The 17,805-nt window shown below is 39.3% G+C and overlaps 1 protein-coding gene across 2 annotated transcripts in view; it reads right to left on the reverse strand.

Moving 5' to 3' along the window:
- LOC126413333 (transmembrane protein 131) overlaps nt 1-17,805 on the reverse strand; it is a 374,881-nt gene that overhangs the window by 172,693 nt on the left and 184,383 nt on the right. For both annotated transcript variants that reach the window (XM_050083243.1, XM_050083244.1), the window contains exons 13-14: nt 16,244-16,468; nt 3,964-4,155 (exon numbers count right to left, since the gene is read on the reverse strand). In XM_050083243.1, the coding sequence (XP_049939200.1) occupies nt 3,964-4,155; nt 16,244-16,468 (417 nt within the window). The remainder of the gene's footprint in view (nt 1-3,963; nt 4,156-16,243; nt 16,469-17,805) is intronic.

Here is a 17,805-nt window from a genome sequence, read left to right on the forward strand (position 1 = left end):
TGTTAATCAGCATGTCAGGACAGAACCTGAGAGTCATGTGCCAGAGGTGCCAAAGTACCTCTAGTACTATCATCTTCAATGGATCCTGTTTCTTCTGCAGGAAGTACAGGATCTGTCATTATCCATCTACTTGAGTTGGGTAGTTTGGGGGAGGAAACCAGACAGTGAGGTTATCGGACTCGTCGGATTAGGGAAGGATGGGGAAAGAAGTTGGCTGTGCCCTTTCAAAGGAACCATCCCAGCATTTGCCTGGAGCAATTTAGGGAAATCACGGAAAACCTAAATCAGGATGGCTGGATGCGGGATTGAACCGTCATCCCCCCCGAATGCTAGTCCAGTGTGCTAACCACTGCGCCACCACATTTGGTCCCCATCTACTTGACTATGAGTGGCATTCCAATAGTGGTTCTACGTTTCCTGTACAGGGTAGATAGGTACCAGAGAGAATTGAGGGTGTTATACCGATCCTGCTAACCAACAAGTCTGAGGTGCTGCCTTTCACCAAAACTGAGCCACTGGGACTCATTTCACTTGTTGGGAAACCTGCTTAGTCCTGTGGCTAGAGTAGTCAAATGCAAAAGTACAGGATCTATTAATCATCGACAGTTCCAAGACACAGCAAACAACGGTATCCCGTACGAAAATGGCAGCACTTGACAGGTATGAACACCAGGTGTACTTCAGTGTGTATGCCTGGGGGGGCTCATTCTAGCAACCAATGGGGGAACAGGGTTCAGTCAACTGCAAATTGTGGTGCACATTGGAACAAACAATGCCTGTCATCTGGGCTCCAAGGTGAAACTGGATCATTCCAGCAACTAGCAGAGAAGATTGAGAAGACCAGCTTTGCATACAGAGTTTCAACAAAGCTTACAATTTGCAGCACTATCCCCAGAACTGATCAGGGCCCCCTGGTTCAGAGTCAAGTGGAAGGACGGAACCAGAGACTTCAAAGGGTCTCTGACAAGTTAGGCTGAGACTTCCTGGACTTGCACCATAGGTCTGAGAACTGTAGGATCTAGCTACATGGGTCAGGTGTGCACTACACATCAGAGGCTGCTACCCAGATAGCTGACTGCAAATTTCATACAAGGGCTTCTTGGATTAGGTGTCTCTTCAGCCAGTCCTGATAACTGTATGATGCCCAAAAGTATTAGTATAAGATCCACAGGAATGGCTCCCACAGGTGAGAGGATTAAAATCCTAGTACTTAACTGCCAAAGCATTCACAATAAAGCACTAGAGTTTGAGCACTACTTTTCACATAATACTAGCTACAGAAAGCTGGTTAAAAACTGAAGTTGACAGCAGTGAGATTTTTGGCGACTATTTAAGTGTATATAGAAAAGGTAGACTAATAGGAAATGGAAGTGGTGTATTTACAGGGTGTATACGCGGACAAGGAAAAAAAAATTCCCGGATTTCCTGGTTAAAAATGCACTTTCTCCCGGGTGAAAACATACTTTTTCCCTGTTAACTGACATTATATTTTCTATTGGAACTGTATAACTTATCAGTCCTTTGAATGGTTATGGTTTTATACACAGGTGTAGAATTTCCCGGCGCTTTAGAAAGCGAAACACAGGGAAAAAAACACGTTTTGGAAAGATCTTTGATGAGCAGCAACATGTACGCTGCATATTCTCGTATTACGAAAGTATACACTCGAATTCCACCAAACACCACATGTTACTTTCCAAAGCATTGAAATCGAGATTGCGATGTGCTTTTGTAAGCCAGGCATAGCTCATGTCACGTGATTCCGCCAGCCGATGACAGCGGGTATTCAGAGCTGAGGACATGTGATGTAGTCAGCCAATAGCAACATCACTGTTAAGAAGCGCGAACACACAAACAGAAAAAGCTAATGGTTTAAATTAATATACATAGTGTTGCTACACGAAAAGCAAAGCTTTCACATATAATATTGGTCTTTATGGTTAATAAGCTGCAAGAGAAGCTAAGCTTTCACATATAATGTTGGTCTTTTATGCATGTATTACAATGTAAGATATATCACACAAATGTGCCAGTGCAATTTTTAACAACAACATAAATGTCTGAACTTCTGGGCTCAAAATTCATCTAAATGACTCGTCATCAAAGAGTTGATTCTTAAATGAGAATCAAACGCTCTGTGATTTAAGAAATTCGTCGTACATTCTCGCACATAGTTCAACTTGCATAAAAGGAAATTTACTTTGATAGCAACGGATTTCAAACCAGCAACAGGAATATTTTACTGCAACCTATTAGAAATAGGTTCGTTTCTGCAGTTGCCAGAGAGCGCAAGATGGCAGGCATCACTGCACTTGCACAGCTACGATGTCGTAGGGAGCCCCTATTTTCATACATGTAAAACATTAAAAGACCTTACATTATGTCATAAAAGAAACAAGACATCAGAGGATACTCAAAGACCAAAGGTATTTCGTGACCCATACTAAAACGTGCACATTTAAACTGCATGTTTAAAGTGCACATTCGTATGTCCAGATTCCCAATGAAGTAGGCCACGACCTGATACTAAGCTTTTCAATGTAGTTTTCTGGATGTAAATTTTCTTGGAGTAACAGTACTATGTTATTTCTTGTTTGGTCCTTTATTATGAAATAACTTCATTGTTCTGCAAGGCAATTAATGCTTGACTGTCAGAAAGGTGGAAATAAAATAAAATCTGCAACTAACAACACATTTTAGCCTTCCGTAATTATGTGAATGTATTTTAATTCACTGGATAGCCCCCGCCCATAGAAATCTGTTTTGTTTTGATTTGGCGCGAGAGCAGTAAACAAAGAGGAAACAGCAAAATCACTAAATGTAAACACAGGTCACGTGGAGAGTACCCACTTCCCCACTATAACTCAGACTGCTCTGCGCATCAGCCCCGGATCTATGATATTTCTGAACCGAGGCAATTCCCCGCCTCTCTTGAGTGTTTGAGATAGGACATCAAAAATTAGAAAAAAATTGAATTTTCAAAAATATATTCATTTTGTAGCGCACATCTTTCTGAAGAGTTTAATGCATAAAACGTGTGTTTGAGGAAATGTAAGACATGTTATTTTGTCGTAAACGTGCCGAAGTTCAGAGCCACACCTCTTCACACAGCATTCTCCTATCGCATGTCACTGTATTTTGCTCTGTGGAACTGAACGTGTATATTTTGTATTGGATGCCATCACATCATATTCAGGACAGTGGAAATTAAAATGTCCTATGGTGCCTCTCATGCTTAAAGTCGGCCGGTTTGACATCCTTAAAAAAAATCAGTTGTACTCGGATCACAATGAAGTGGGAAATCTACATTCAGTGAATTTTAATCTGAGATTATTTTTGCCATGAAGTAGGGTCAGCTCTGATTACCAAAAGAGTATTACTAAATTTGACCTTTAGCAGTGTGATAGGGACTTTTAAAGTAAAAGACACTAAAAAACTGAGGATAACTCGGGGACCAAGGAAGAGATGGTTAGTGGAAATTACAAGGAGAGATACAAAAACAAACTAGCGGAACACATAATTATGACTCTAATGAAAAGAAATGCAGGTCGGCAGGGCATCTAGCCAGGTGAATGGTTGGTAAAAGACTGAGGACATCCTGTGCTTGACTGCAGAAGATCAAGATGATGATCTAATGGAAAAGATACACATACATATATGGAATAGAGATAATTTATGATTATCGAGAATCGTGATAAAAATAATTTATTGCCAAATATTAAAATCGTACATGTACTGTCATTTTTATTGTTTGCACCTCATTCTGACATGCACAGCTCAAATTTTTGTAGAAAATAAAAAAAGTGTTTATTGGCTTTGCAGTAATAATTAATCTCGAAGTGTATCATTGACACGTCAGTCATGAATTTCATATGGCTGATCTATAGTTAATTGCAACTGGCTCAAAAATAATTGCAGTTCAATAGAAACAACCTGATAATGTAACTGATGTTTAATTTTTACCGGAAAGCAATCATCAAAGATTACTGGCTCTGGTACGACTTCCAGTTTTCCATGAGCAACTCTCATTTTGGCTGATAACACCACTTTCTCAAACTGCGTCTGGACAAAAACTTCAGCCTCGAGAATGCCTTCCATTTCTGGTGCAACAACCACTACACGAAAGACAGCAAAGAATCCAGGTTTTAGTATCTGCTGTAAATGGAAACAAACAAAGCAATTAAGAAGCCTGATTTCTGACTACATAATACAACATTTCTTACAAGAAAATAAATTGACTCAGCTCAAAGCACTTGTCTGGACAAGCACAATAAGAAGCTAAATAATATATGGCATTTGGACTACAAACAACAAAATTTATGATAAGTTAGCCAAATGTGAGATATGCTATATACATTAAACCATCCATCACCTTTATTACAATCTGAGTTTATCTTGACAGTCACTTGTGTCAATTACCAATAATGTTATTCAAAAACTAATTTATCAAGAAATGTAGAGAACTTTTCTGCTTCTCTTCTGTTTAGAAAAGGGGGAAAACTGCTGGCAATTTGAGCTCTGATGCTATAACAGTGCCTGTGAATATATATTCCATACATGCTAAAAGACGGATTTTTTTTAATTTATTTATTTTATTTTATTTTAGTGTCTAATGCTTATCACACTAGGTCAATAATATTTAAGTCATCTGAGTGAGCTATTATGACCCCCCCCTCTCTCTCTCTCTCTCTCTCTCTCTCTCTCTCTCTCTCTCTCTCTCTCTCTCTCCTCTTTGCAACCAAACACTTTCATAGCCCTCCCACTACATTTCTTTGTATTTTTGTCTTTACTGAATAGGAATGACCATCTGCAGCTGAAACTACATGTTCCTCTGAATGAGCATCTGTTCCAGTCTACATGCTGCAGGACACAGCAGCTTAACTTAAATTACACACTGTGATCAGTCAGAATATTGTGACCACCACAAAAAAGATGATGCACATCTCATCGAGGACAAAATACAGTGTGACATTTACATGATGTGACAATATTATGAGAGGGAAAGTTGCCACTCACCATACAGGGAACACACACACACACACACACACACACACACACACGTCTCACACATGACTGCAGTCTCAGGCCCCTGAAACCACACTGTGTGTGTGTGTGTGTGTGTGTGTGTGTGTGTGTGAGCGCGCTTGTGTATGTCTATTGCTGATAAAGGCCTTAATGGCCAAATGCTGTAATTTAGAGGGTCTTTTTGTTGTGCCTATCTGCGACTCAGCATCTCTGTTGTATGGTTTGTGGCAACTTTCCTTCTCATAATATTGTTACATTCCATCCTGGGTTTTTCATCATATGATGTGACTTGCATACATCAAAATCACCCAGGAAACTGTTTGACTGACATGATTTCAGCAGTAGCTGTGACAGCGCAGAGTTACAAGTGCATAACTGAAATGGCTAGGCTTCACAGATGTTAACCTGCTATTGTTATTACTATCCTAAAAAATCATATGAGTAATTGAGCAAGAATGTTCCCCAGTCCAGTACTTGAATTTTGGGAGAAATGTAGGTAGGTAGTGATGAAACTCTTATGCCATGGAAGGCAGTCCATCTGTTTCTGTCAGGCATCTGTGGTTGTTACAAGGGCACCGTGAAATATGTTGACAATGTCATACTTACTGCTGAAAGCTTCTTGTCTTTTAAGTACAATGTTTCTGTTATAGCAAATGGTATTTTCTAGCAGCACAAATGTCAACTTCACGTGACCAGAATAGGATATTGAAAAGAATAATGATTGTTTCTACTTGATGTCGAGACATCGAAATTTACCAAACAAAAAACTAGCAAGTATGTCTAAGATGCCATTACGCACCATCTAATGGCTCATAAATTACCACATCATAATCATAGAAATGACAGTTTGGCATCACCCAAAAAGTCTACTCCATGTTTTTCATTCCAATAGATGAAAGTACCAATTCTAAGTTCCAGAAGGCATGTCATCAGACAGAGGACAATGCCATGTCCAATTGTAAGAAACAGCATTTCCTTGTCCACCGGCATGCGCTGAACTAGCGTGAGTGACAATCTCGGTGTAGTATCCTGCATTTGTGATTTTAAGAAGTTTGGCTTTGCAAATCCACGTCTAAAAGACAACCAGACTAGTTTTTTATTTATTGTTTTAATTTTTTGTGGCTTGTAGTTTTGAGGTGAAGCTTAGCACTGCCTGCAGCACCATAATCACGTAGTTTTGATTACAGTAACTCAACCAGCCATACTTGCATTTTCCTGTCACATAGTGAGCAATGAATTAGTGTCAGTGATATTTTCTATTATTCTAGTAGCTTACCTTTTTGACTTTAAGCCATCTGGTAAGACAAATTCGTCACTGAAAGACAACAGGGCTCGTTTTTATTTATTGCTTTCATTCGAATTTTCATATTACGATTAATAGTGTGTGTGCTTGCTGTGTGCAGATGCAGGACGACTCAAGGACAGCTGAAGACACATTAAGCCACAATCAGTCTCCTGCTGACTGCTGGCTTGAAGTGTAGCAGTTCCAAAGAAACTGATGTGTCACATAGGACACATTAAGTATCGCTTGTTTTGTCCAGAAACCCTGCTGTCGAGGTGTTTTCCAGCATACCTATTGCAGAACTACACTCCCCTTAGGCTGAGTGGCAGGTTGTAACTTGGGCTTGTTGCTTGAGATGGAGGGACAACATGGAGACTGGCAGCCTGGCTTCACCTCTCCACGCTACAGGAAGACAAGTGGCTGTTCATTGAGAAGTATCCAAGGAAGTATGTACATGAGTGAGGGGAGGGTTTTGCTGATTACTGGAATTGCATTATGGAATACCTTAGGGAAATAGTGTTGCAAAGAAGCGTAATGTGCACTCAGTATGCCTGCCAGGAGGCCTCATCCAAGACTTGGAGGACACCTTGCCTGTGGCTATTAAGGATACAGAGTGCAGTCCTCTGCAAGTTGTGGCTTATATTGGTGCCAATTAGGCCTATTGTTTGGATTCTGAGGCCATCCTCAGTTCCTCCTGGCAATTTGTGAAGACTGCTGGCCTTGCTTATGACATGTAGTATCAACCTATAACGGACTGCGGTGATTTTGTTTGGCTAAATGTGAAGGATCTCAATTAGAACTCTTGTTATTTCTATGATTGTCTTCGATGCAGATTTCTGGACTTGTGTTATGAGGTGGAGAATTTTAGGACTCCCCTTTCATAGTCAAGTACGCACTACATAGAGGAAGTAGCTATGCGAGTAGAAGAGTACATGTCGAGTACATACAGTTTTTTTTAAGGCTATGCGATAGTTTGAGGTCTTCTGATGACTGCTCACCAGTCAATAATTGGAGAGCAAAATAAGACCATATATAAAAAGTAGGTTCACTCTGGATGTCAAGATTACAAATGTAAATTCGTAAGCAAGACCGTGAATTTGCCATTCTCCAGGAAAACTGCTTCCAGTCAAATCACTCAAAATGGAGAGCTGGATGAAACAAAAAGTAGAACAGAAAGCTCAGAAATATTTAAAGGGGGGGCATGGAACATTTACTGATAAGGTGGGTTGGCCATCATAGGAGAGGGTGTGTTCACTGCAAATGACTAATATATTATGTCTATCAAGGTCAAAATTTAATCTGACTGCAAAATTCTCTGGGTGCAAGTAACTAGCCTGTCTCAACTGAAATTCATTGTTGAATGTTTTTACTTGCCACCCAATTCCACTGTAACAGTTGTAGAATCATTCAAAGAAATTCTACATCAGCAGCATGAAAGTACCATTATCATACAATATTAGTTGAAAGCAACTTTAGCCTACCGAGTGTAGACTTGGATGTTCATGGATTCACTGCAAATGAATGCATAAACATCCCAGTCTACACTCAGTAGTTTGAAGTCACTTTCAACTAATACTATATGATTAGGGTACTGTCTATACCATTGCAGGTGGTATAGACAGGTAGCAGGTAGCAGGTCGGAATGCTTTCTCCAAAGACTGCCTTCAGCAACAAGTGGACAATCCACACACACTAGAAATATTTTAGACCTCAGCTACAAACTGACCTGACCTTGTCAGCAGTGTCAGTACAGAGACAAGGCTTTGCAATATCTATATCATCATAACCATGATGTTTACTTAAGTTAATAAAACCGCCAAGAAGGCTACAAACATTTTTTATGCTGGAAAGAGCAAATTAGCAGTTGTTAACTTTCGACTTAAACGGTGAATCAACATCATATAATTCCCGAATGATGGACAAATATGAATTATATGTAAAGATTAAACTGAGCTGAAAATACATTTTGGAGAAATATACACTGAATAGTTGATTATGGATGGAAAAAGTCCACCATGGTTTAATAACAATTCATAAAATGTTTGAAAAAAAACCAGAGATTGTTGCATTCTCTATTTAAAAAAATGCAGAAATGTCAATAGGCAAAAGTTAGTAGAAATTCAAGCATCTATAGAATGATCAATATGTGAAATGTACATCTTCCACAATCTTATGTTTGGGAAAGATCAGGCTGAGAATCATCCAGTCAGGTTTGGCAACAGAAGACAGCAAAAGGGAAGCTGAATTTTTAAATTTTCCACTTAAACAATCACTCATGAGGAAGGATCATACAGGCATGCCATTGTTTGGCCGTATGGAGGGCATAGGTATGTGCTCCCATGCCACTGAAAAGCAAGTGTAAAAGTTGAAAACAAAAGTCACTGGGACAGAACAGACTCCCAATTCAGTTTTCTACCGAAAGTACTCTATGGCACTTGGCCCTTACTTGGCTCTCCAATTATCGTGAATGTCTCAGCCAGTGCAAAGTTCCAAGTGAATGGAAAAAAATACAGGTAATCCTAGTTAGTTAGAGGGACAAAAGTATGGACTTTAAAATTATAGACTAGTACACCGTATTTACTCGAATCTAAGCTGCACTTTTTTTCCGGTTTTTGTAATCCAAAAACTGCCTACAGCTTAGAATAAAGTGCAAAGTAAGTGGAAGTTCTGAAAAATGTTGGTAGGTGGCACCACAATTAACTTCTGCCATCGAATGTATGTAGCGCTACACAGGCATGCTTTGCAGGCACAAAGATAAACACTGGCACCAAAACCTCTGCGTTAGTAAATAAATTAAAAAGGTGGAAGGCGAGCTTTTTTCTCCGCCCGAGTTTCGGCCACTACATTTTCATACATTATCCAATGAAGGAAATACAAATTTCGTATTGTCCATCTTCGAATGAAGCAGCACTTCAATGCACTGCGAAAATCCGAATGGCAAGACTGTTTAGGATGTTTGTCAATATGGGAAACTCTACGTTCTGAATTTTTTCCTACCTGTGAGAAGAGATGGTTGTTAATAGGAACTTTTATGAATTGTGAATCACATGCAGTATTCTCTTCACCATAAGAATAATACGAATATAAACATTTTGTCATGCATTCTTTCGTGTTTTCAGCTAACTCATTTAAATCCTGTCTGCCTAAAACTATGAAACTAGAGTGAGACAACAGCAAACGCGGAAGAATACACATATCATGTCATGTCATGTTTATATCCGTATTATTCTTATGCCTAATAGTGATACAGTCAGAAATGAAGCACGGCAATTGACTAGATTTTTAAATCTAAGATAACTCTAATTTCAGTGCAGAATGTAATGTACTAAAAGAGACGTCTGCAAAGATTTTCAAACGGAGAAAATTTTTCGCTAAACTCTCATTCAGAACATCTTCTATCATACGCAGTCAATTATTTGGTTCTTGTTGATCATTATCAAAGAAAGCAGCAGTGTAAGCAACAACAAATAGCAGTTTCTTGTAATTATTTCGCTAATGAGACGATTCCCCTCTCTCTCTCTCTCTCTCTCTCTCTCTCTCTCTCTCTCTCCCCCCCCCCCCCCCTTTTTTTTTTTTTTTTTTTTTTTTAAATGGCTACCTAGTAAAGCTTAACTGCTAAGCTTATGACTCGAACCAAACTACTGTAGCTGTATCATTATTCATTCGACCTAAATTATGTCTCATATTAAAATGGACCAACTTTGTTTTGATTTGGAGGTGCAGCTTAAAACTTTTCTCTCACCTTGAATTTCGAGTCTCAAGTTACAGGTGTGGCATAGATTCGGGAAAAATTTTTTTCCTTGATTTAGAGTCTCATTTTTCAGGTGTGGCTTAGACTCGAGTAAATACGGTACTTAAAGTCAGTTTGCTCCAGAGTTACTGAGCATATTTAAAGCTCAAATATAATAAATTTTCTTGAGACAGAAAAGCTTCTGTCTACAAATCAACATGGATTTAAAAAGCACTGCTCTTTCGAAACTCAACTTTCCCTTACTTTGCATAATATTCTGCAAACCATTGAAGAATAGCTAAAGGCAGATTCCATATCTCTCGATTTCCGGAAAGCATTTGATGCAGTGCCACACAACAGCCTATTAATGAAGGTCGAAGCATGCAAAAGAGGTTCTCAGATATGTGAGTAACTCAGAACATTGTAGTACACTAGACCGAACAGCAAGTCTTTATCAGAGCTGAAGGTATCATCGTGAGTGCCCCAGGGAAGTGTCAATGAGCACTCTTGTTCAGTACATACACAAATTATCTGTCAGATAAAGTAAGCAGCAATCTGTAGAGTAAAGGAAAGTGTCAGCATTGAGTCACTGTAGGAAGATACAGGATGATTTGAACAAAACCCCTATTCCTATTGCTACTCTATTCCATTTTATTCCTCTTGCTCAAAATGTGAAAGAAATCTTAATGTAGATGAGTACAACACAATACTGCAATGTTCGAACACAATATTAGTTGGATGCTGATGACACAGTCATTTCAATTAAACATCTAGGCATAATGTTGCAAAGCAATATGATATGGAATAAGCAATGAAGGCTGGTTGTAGGGAAGGCAAAAGTATGACTTCAGGGCAAGATTCTAGGAAAATTAGCTCATCTATAAAGTAGAGCATGAACAGAACACTTGTGTGACCCACTCGTACTGCTCAAGGGTTTAGGATCCCCACCTTGTTGGATTAAAGGAACTCATTGAAGCAATTCACAGATGTGCTGCTGGATTTGCTACTTTATGTTCAAGTCTTGTGGAAAAGCTTTGTGAACTCAAACTGGAATCCCTGGAAGGAAGATCATGTAATTTTTCTGAAACACTGTTGAGAGAGTGTATAGTACTGGTATTTGAGACATACTGCAGAATGGTTCTACTGCCACCAATGTACATCTCACGTAAGGAGCACAAGGACAAAATAAGAGAAATTACAGTCAGTATGGAAGCAGCAGGCAGTTAATTTTCCTTTGCTCCAGATGCAATTGGTACTCCTAAGTACAAAGTACCAACAAATAAGCACCGTATGATGCCTTGTGGAGTAGTGATTTAATCTGCTGTCAAGTTTCCTGGATGTTGTTGGACAAAAGAGCAAGGTCATCAGAGAACCACGGAGAGTTTAAATTTATTTTGTCTCTGAGTCTTCCGAAACTGATGTTTTTTGGGTTAACCTTTTACTATGTTCTAATTATACACTACGTGATCAAAAGTATGTGGACACCCCCAAAATCATATGTTTTTCATATTAGGCGCAGCATTGTGCTGCCACCTACTGCCAGGTACACCATATCAGCAACCTCAGTAATCATCAGAAATCGTGAGAAAGCAGAATGGGGTGCTCCGAGGAACTCACGGACTTTAAACGTGGTCAAGTGATTGGGTGTCACTTGTGTAATACATCTGCAAGCAAGTTTTCCACACTCCTAAACATCCCTAGGTCCACTGTTTCCAATCTGATAGTGAAGTGGAAACATGAAGGGACACACACAGCACAAAAGCGTACAGGCTGACCTCGTCTGTTGACTGACAGAGACCGCCAACAGTTGAAGAGGGTCGTAATGTGTAATAGGCAGACAACTATCCAGACCGTCACATAGGAATTCCAACTGCATCAGGATCCACTGCTAGTACTATGACAGGCAGGAGGTGAGAAAACTTGGATTTCATGGTGGGGCGGCTGCTCATAAGTCACACATCATTGTGTAAGGAGTGTAAACATTGGACGATTGAAGTGGAGAAACACTGCGTGGAGTGATGACTCATGGTACACAATGTGGCGATCCGATGGCAGGGTGTGGGTATGGCGAATGCCCCGTGAACATCACCTGCTGGCGTGTTTAGTGCCAACATTAAAATTCGTAGGCGGTGGTGTTATGGTGTGGTCGTGTTTTACATGGAGGGGCTTGCACCCCTTGTTGTTTTGCATGGCACTATCACAGCACAGGCCTAACCTGATGGAGCACCTGTTCATAATGCACGGCATGTGGCGGTGTGGTTACACGACAGTAACATCCCTGTACTGGACTGGCTGCACAGAGTCCTGATCTGAATGGCCTGTACAGAGTCCTGATCTGAATCCTGCAGAACCTTTGGGATACTTTGGACCGCCGACTTTGTGCCAAGCCTCAACGACCAACATCGATACCTCTCCTCAGTGCAGAACTCCATGAAGAATGGGCTGCCATTCCCCAAGAAACCTTCCAGCTCCTGATTGAACATATGCCTGCAAGAGTGGAAGCTGTCATCAAGGCTAAGGGTAGGCCAACACCATACTGAATTCCAGCATTACTGATGGAGGGGGCCACAAACTTGTAAGTCATTTCCAGCCAGGTGTCCCGATACTTTTGTTGGGAGAGCCAGGCCTAACAAAACACTACCATCTAGTGAGCAAGATGTATGAGACAGGCGAAATACCCTCAGACTTCAAGAAGAATATAATAATTCCAATCCCAAAGAAAGCAGGTGTTGACAGATGTGAAAATTACTGAACTATCAGTTTAATAAGCCACGGCTGCAAAATACTAACACGAATTCTTTACAGACGAATGGAAAAACTAGTAGAAGCCGACCTTGGGGAAGATCAGTTTGAATTCCGTAGAAATGTTGGAACACTTGAGGCAGTACTGACCCTACGACTTATCTTAGAAAATATATTAAGGAAAGGCAAACCTACATTTCTAGCATTTGTAGACTTAGAGAAAGCTTTTGACAATGTTGACTGGAATACTCTCTTTCAAATTCTGAAGGTGGCAAGGGTCATATACAGGGAGCGAGAGCCTATTTACAATTTGTACAGAAACCAGATGACAGTTATAAGAGTCGAGGGGTATGAAAGGAAAGCAATGGTCCGCAAGGGAGTGAGACAGGGTTGTAGCCTATCCCCAATGTTATTCAATCTGTATATTGAGCAAGCAGTAAAGGAAACAAAAGAAAAATTCGGAGAGGAAATAAAATCCATGGAGAAGAAATAAAAACTTTGAGGTTTCCCGATGACATTGTAATTCTGTCAGAGACAGCAAAGGACTTGGAAGAGCAGTTGAATGGAATGGACAGTGTCTTGAAAGTAGGATATAAGATGAACACCAACAGAAGCAAAATGAGGATAATGGAATGTAGTCGAATTAAATCGGGTGATACTGCGGAATTCGATTAGGAAATGAGAGGCTTAAAGTGGTAAATGAGTTTTGTTATTTGGGGAGCAAAGGAACTGATGATGGTCAAAGTAGAGAGGATACAAAATGTAGACTGCCAATGGCAAGGAAAGCATTTCTGAACAAGAGAAATTTGTTAACATTAAGTGCCAGGAAGTCATTTCTGAAATTATCTGTATGGAGTGTAGCCATGTATGGAAGTGAAACAAGACAAGAAGAGAATAAAAAAGCTTTCAAAATGTGGTGCTACAGAAGAAAGCTGAAAATTAGATGGGTAAATTACATAACTAATGAGGAGGTATTGAACAGAATTGGAGAGAAGAGAAATTTGTGGCACAACTTGACTAGAAGAAGGGATCGGTTGGTAGGGCATATTCTGAGGCATCAAGGGATCACCAATTTAGTATTGGAGGGCAGTGTGAAGGGTAAAAATAGGGAGACCAAGAGATGAATAAACTAAACAGATTCAGAAGGATGTAGGTTGCAGTAGGTACTGGGAGATGAAGAAGCTTGCACAGGATAGAGTAGCATGGAGAGCTGCATCAAACCAGTCTCTGGACTGAAGACCACCACCACAACAACAACAACAATGTATATTCAAACACACAGTTAAACAGTAGTGGTAGCACCCCGTCTTCTTATACTACACTTGTTTTTGTGGAGAATGGCTCCGAAAATTCTTTCCTGTACTTGACTTTAGATTTTGCATTAGTTAAGGTGAATTCTGTTAATTTGATCAGCTGTGGGTAAAATTCAAAATTTCATAAAATTTCCAATACCGATAGTCTATGGATACAGTCATGTGACTTCTTAAAACCTGCAAAGGTTGTTGCAAAAGGCTTGTTTTGTTTCCTGCAATATGTCATTCCCAATACTACTAAAGTTTGTTGTCTGGTCTGATAGACCTATGATTAGCGAAAGATTCTGTAACAAGATGAGAAAGAATACGTGTCAGCAGTTAATCAGAAGTGATCTCCGAGTCTCACATCTGTGGCAATAATTATTTACAATTACAATTTGTATTGAGTTTGAATTATTTTAAAATTTACAGGGCAACACAATGAAGCAATACAGATCATTTATATACATTTAAGAATGTGCACGCAATGATAAGCGATCAATGCCAGAACAATCCCCTATTATGTCTCAATATTTTACTCTAATTATTGAAGTATAATGATTTAATATTTTAATGCCCATAAGGATGCTCATACCAATAAACTTATTTTAAATTCATTTCACAAACCATTGCATCGCAATCTAAGTGCCAAAGCACAATTACGTCTATTTTCCTGTTTCTCTTTTCTTGGTCTAGCCCCCTACACAGAACGAATAATAATTAAAGACATAAAAATAATGACTCAAAATAAAATACTAGAATGCTCTCAACATTCTCATCCTAACATGGAGATAGCATGACTGTGAGCATATGATAATAATCTCCAACAAATACAATTCTTTGGTAGGCACATTCTCGAGTCTGAAATACACGTTTAGTTGTTCCTTTCTAATAATCAGATAAGCAATCAAGTGCTAGTTTTTCTATGAGAAATGGATGAAACTGAATTACAATATGTTCTGAAGTACAATGTCTTTAAGAACTGGAAAGGATTCTTCTAATTATTCCTGAAGGGTAAAAGGTGAGCATCCATTAAAATGAATATTCTTCAAGAGTGTTTAAAATGACGACATTTTTGTGATGTGTTAACACTGACTAGACAGGTAGGTAATTGGTACATCTCTTCTTGAATCTGTCTCCCCCCCCCCCCCCCCAATTGATCTAATTTGGTAAAGGGTCACTGACAAATGAACAGTAATTAATAACTGGTCAAACAGAAGTTTTGTAAGTGGTCTCCTCCTTGGTGAACTGCAATTTCTTATGTTCAGAGAATATCCATGCCAATTATGACACATTGACTTCTACAAGATGTGACATGGTTGGCTTTATACACTCAATGACTGAAGAGGTAAAGGTTTTACATCTGTAATTCCAATCTGTGACTATAAAATAGTGTCCTTAGAATACTGATTTCAATAAATAATGACCATCCTCAGATCTGAATACACACAGGAGGAATAATATTACAGAGTAACCTAAGAAGCTTAATGTGAACATTCCAACTCTTTTATTTTGTTTACAAGTTATTCTACCTGTCAGTATTTAGACTGAGGATCAGCTGTATTGACTGAGACCAATAGTCAGAGGACAATATTTTGTGATCATAGATTTGGAAAACCCATGCCGATTCCTTCAAACGGTCATATTAAAGCAAAAAATACATCCAAATATCTACAGCAAACTGACATTGTGAGATAGGTCCACAGTTCTGCACATTTGTCCTGCAATCCCCCTTACAGAGAGGAATGGCATATACCTCTTTCCTATTATGTGGAACACTCCACTGCTCCAGCAAACTACAATAATATTATTGCTAGAAGAGGCACCACCTCTTGCTCATATTGAATAAAGAATCTAATGGGTATTGAAAAAGATACAGTGGCCTTTCCTCTACTGAGAATCTTCAGATGATTTTCAGTTCTGCACTCCCTAATTTATATTTGCTGGATCTGGCTCCCACCAGTATATAAAAACATGAAGAAATGGCTGGATGAAAATTCATGTCATATTTTGAGAATGAATCTGATGTGAATGTTTATTTTATTAATCTTGTGCTGAAGGTATTACAAAAAAATTTCTGGGCTAACTGCATTGACTATGTTGGAGAGACGGCCATTCTCACTTAAACCTTGTGATCTATTTTTCTCAAGATGAGATACCTAAAATACTTACACTTTTGCTCATATTTTTAAAGCTGTGCTTTCTCAACACACTGGATTGATTGCCTTCTTCCACACCAAGTAATTCCACAACTCCTCCTGTAAGATTGGTACCCCACATTTTCAGATTTACTGCCACAGGATTGTTATTCAGTAAAGCAAAATGTGCCTCTCTCTGGCTTGAACTACCCACTGTTCCAAAATTAAGCTCAGTCTCATTCTGCCCAGTGATGATTACCTGAAAATTGAACACAAATTTTCATTAACTCTATAAAAAGTATGGTTAGGACATATAACAGGAACATAATGACAGATGTACATAATGACAAATGTACATTTCTGTATAAGATATAAGTGCAAAGATAGGAAAGGTTGAGATACTGTAAACAGACGAATCAATGCCCTTATGTTTCTATTCTGACCTACTCTGGGCATTTCAATGAATTGTCCTTCCCCTCAAAAACTCTAAACTCATCTTCTATTCTTCCTTTTAGCCACTTATTTTGATTGTTGTAACCAGTAGCTCTAAAAAGCTGAGATACAGGAGTCACCCAGAAAAAAAGGCAGCTTGCAACAATGGCAGAAACACTGGTTTCCATCAAACTACAGTGCATTTAAAATTCATTGTGACTTTTGATATTTGGCTCACCAGAGGAGACATGACACTGTTGCTGAGGTAACACCAATGGTGAGCCAGATTTCCCTACCAAGCAACCAGCAGTTCGGTTGGTAAAGCGCCCCTGTTGCCATGCCATGGATAAACAAACAATACCACGTAGTGTTGTGTATCAGAGGCTCATACGTTCATTGCTCTCATTGTAAAGTGATATTTTCTGGCGTTGAACTGTACTAAAGTCATCATGTATTGTGAACAAGTGTTTAGTGTTGGCTCTACATTAATAATAATGGTGCAGCATGTTTCATTTCACGAGATTCGCAATAAAAGTGGTCATCCAACAACATGTTCACCAGCTGTAAAGATAATGTTCTGTTGTGAAATATTCCTCCCAACCTGACAATAGTAATGGACAATGCACAATACTACTCTCTTGCGATGGATAAAGCTCCATCAGCGCAGCGGAGGAAAGTAGCTATTCTTCTACAAGTATAAAGAAATGTTTGATTGGATAAAACTGAAACTACCTTGCATAAAGCAAAGTTAATGGAACTTGTAGCACTGTACAAGCTAAAAATTCCATGCTACCAGGTCGTCTAAATGGCTAACGCTAAAGAGCACAGTTTTGCTTAGTTTTAACCTGTTTGAATACCACACAGCGGGCCCAGGTTCGTTTCTGGGCCAGGTTGGAGATTTTCTCCGCTCGTGGACTGGCTGCTGTGTTGTCCTCATCATCACCCACATGCAAGTCACCAAAAGTGACGTCACCTGAAATAAAACTTGCAATCCGTAGGCTGAACTTCCCCGGGCTGGGCCTCCTGGCCATCAATACCACATTATCATTTCATTTAATATCACAATTTAATCAGGCTTCCACCGCATCATGCTCGTTTAAATCTGACTGAGAATATATGGCCTAGGTGAAAAGTAAAGAGGCAAAAAAGAACACGAAATTTACC

Source organism: Schistocerca serialis, chromosome 7, assembly GCF_023864345.2.
Source record: "Schistocerca serialis cubense isolate TAMUIC-IGC-003099 chromosome 7, iqSchSeri2.2, whole genome shotgun sequence".
Taxonomy (NCBI): domain Eukaryota; kingdom Metazoa; phylum Arthropoda; class Insecta; order Orthoptera; family Acrididae; genus Schistocerca; species Schistocerca serialis.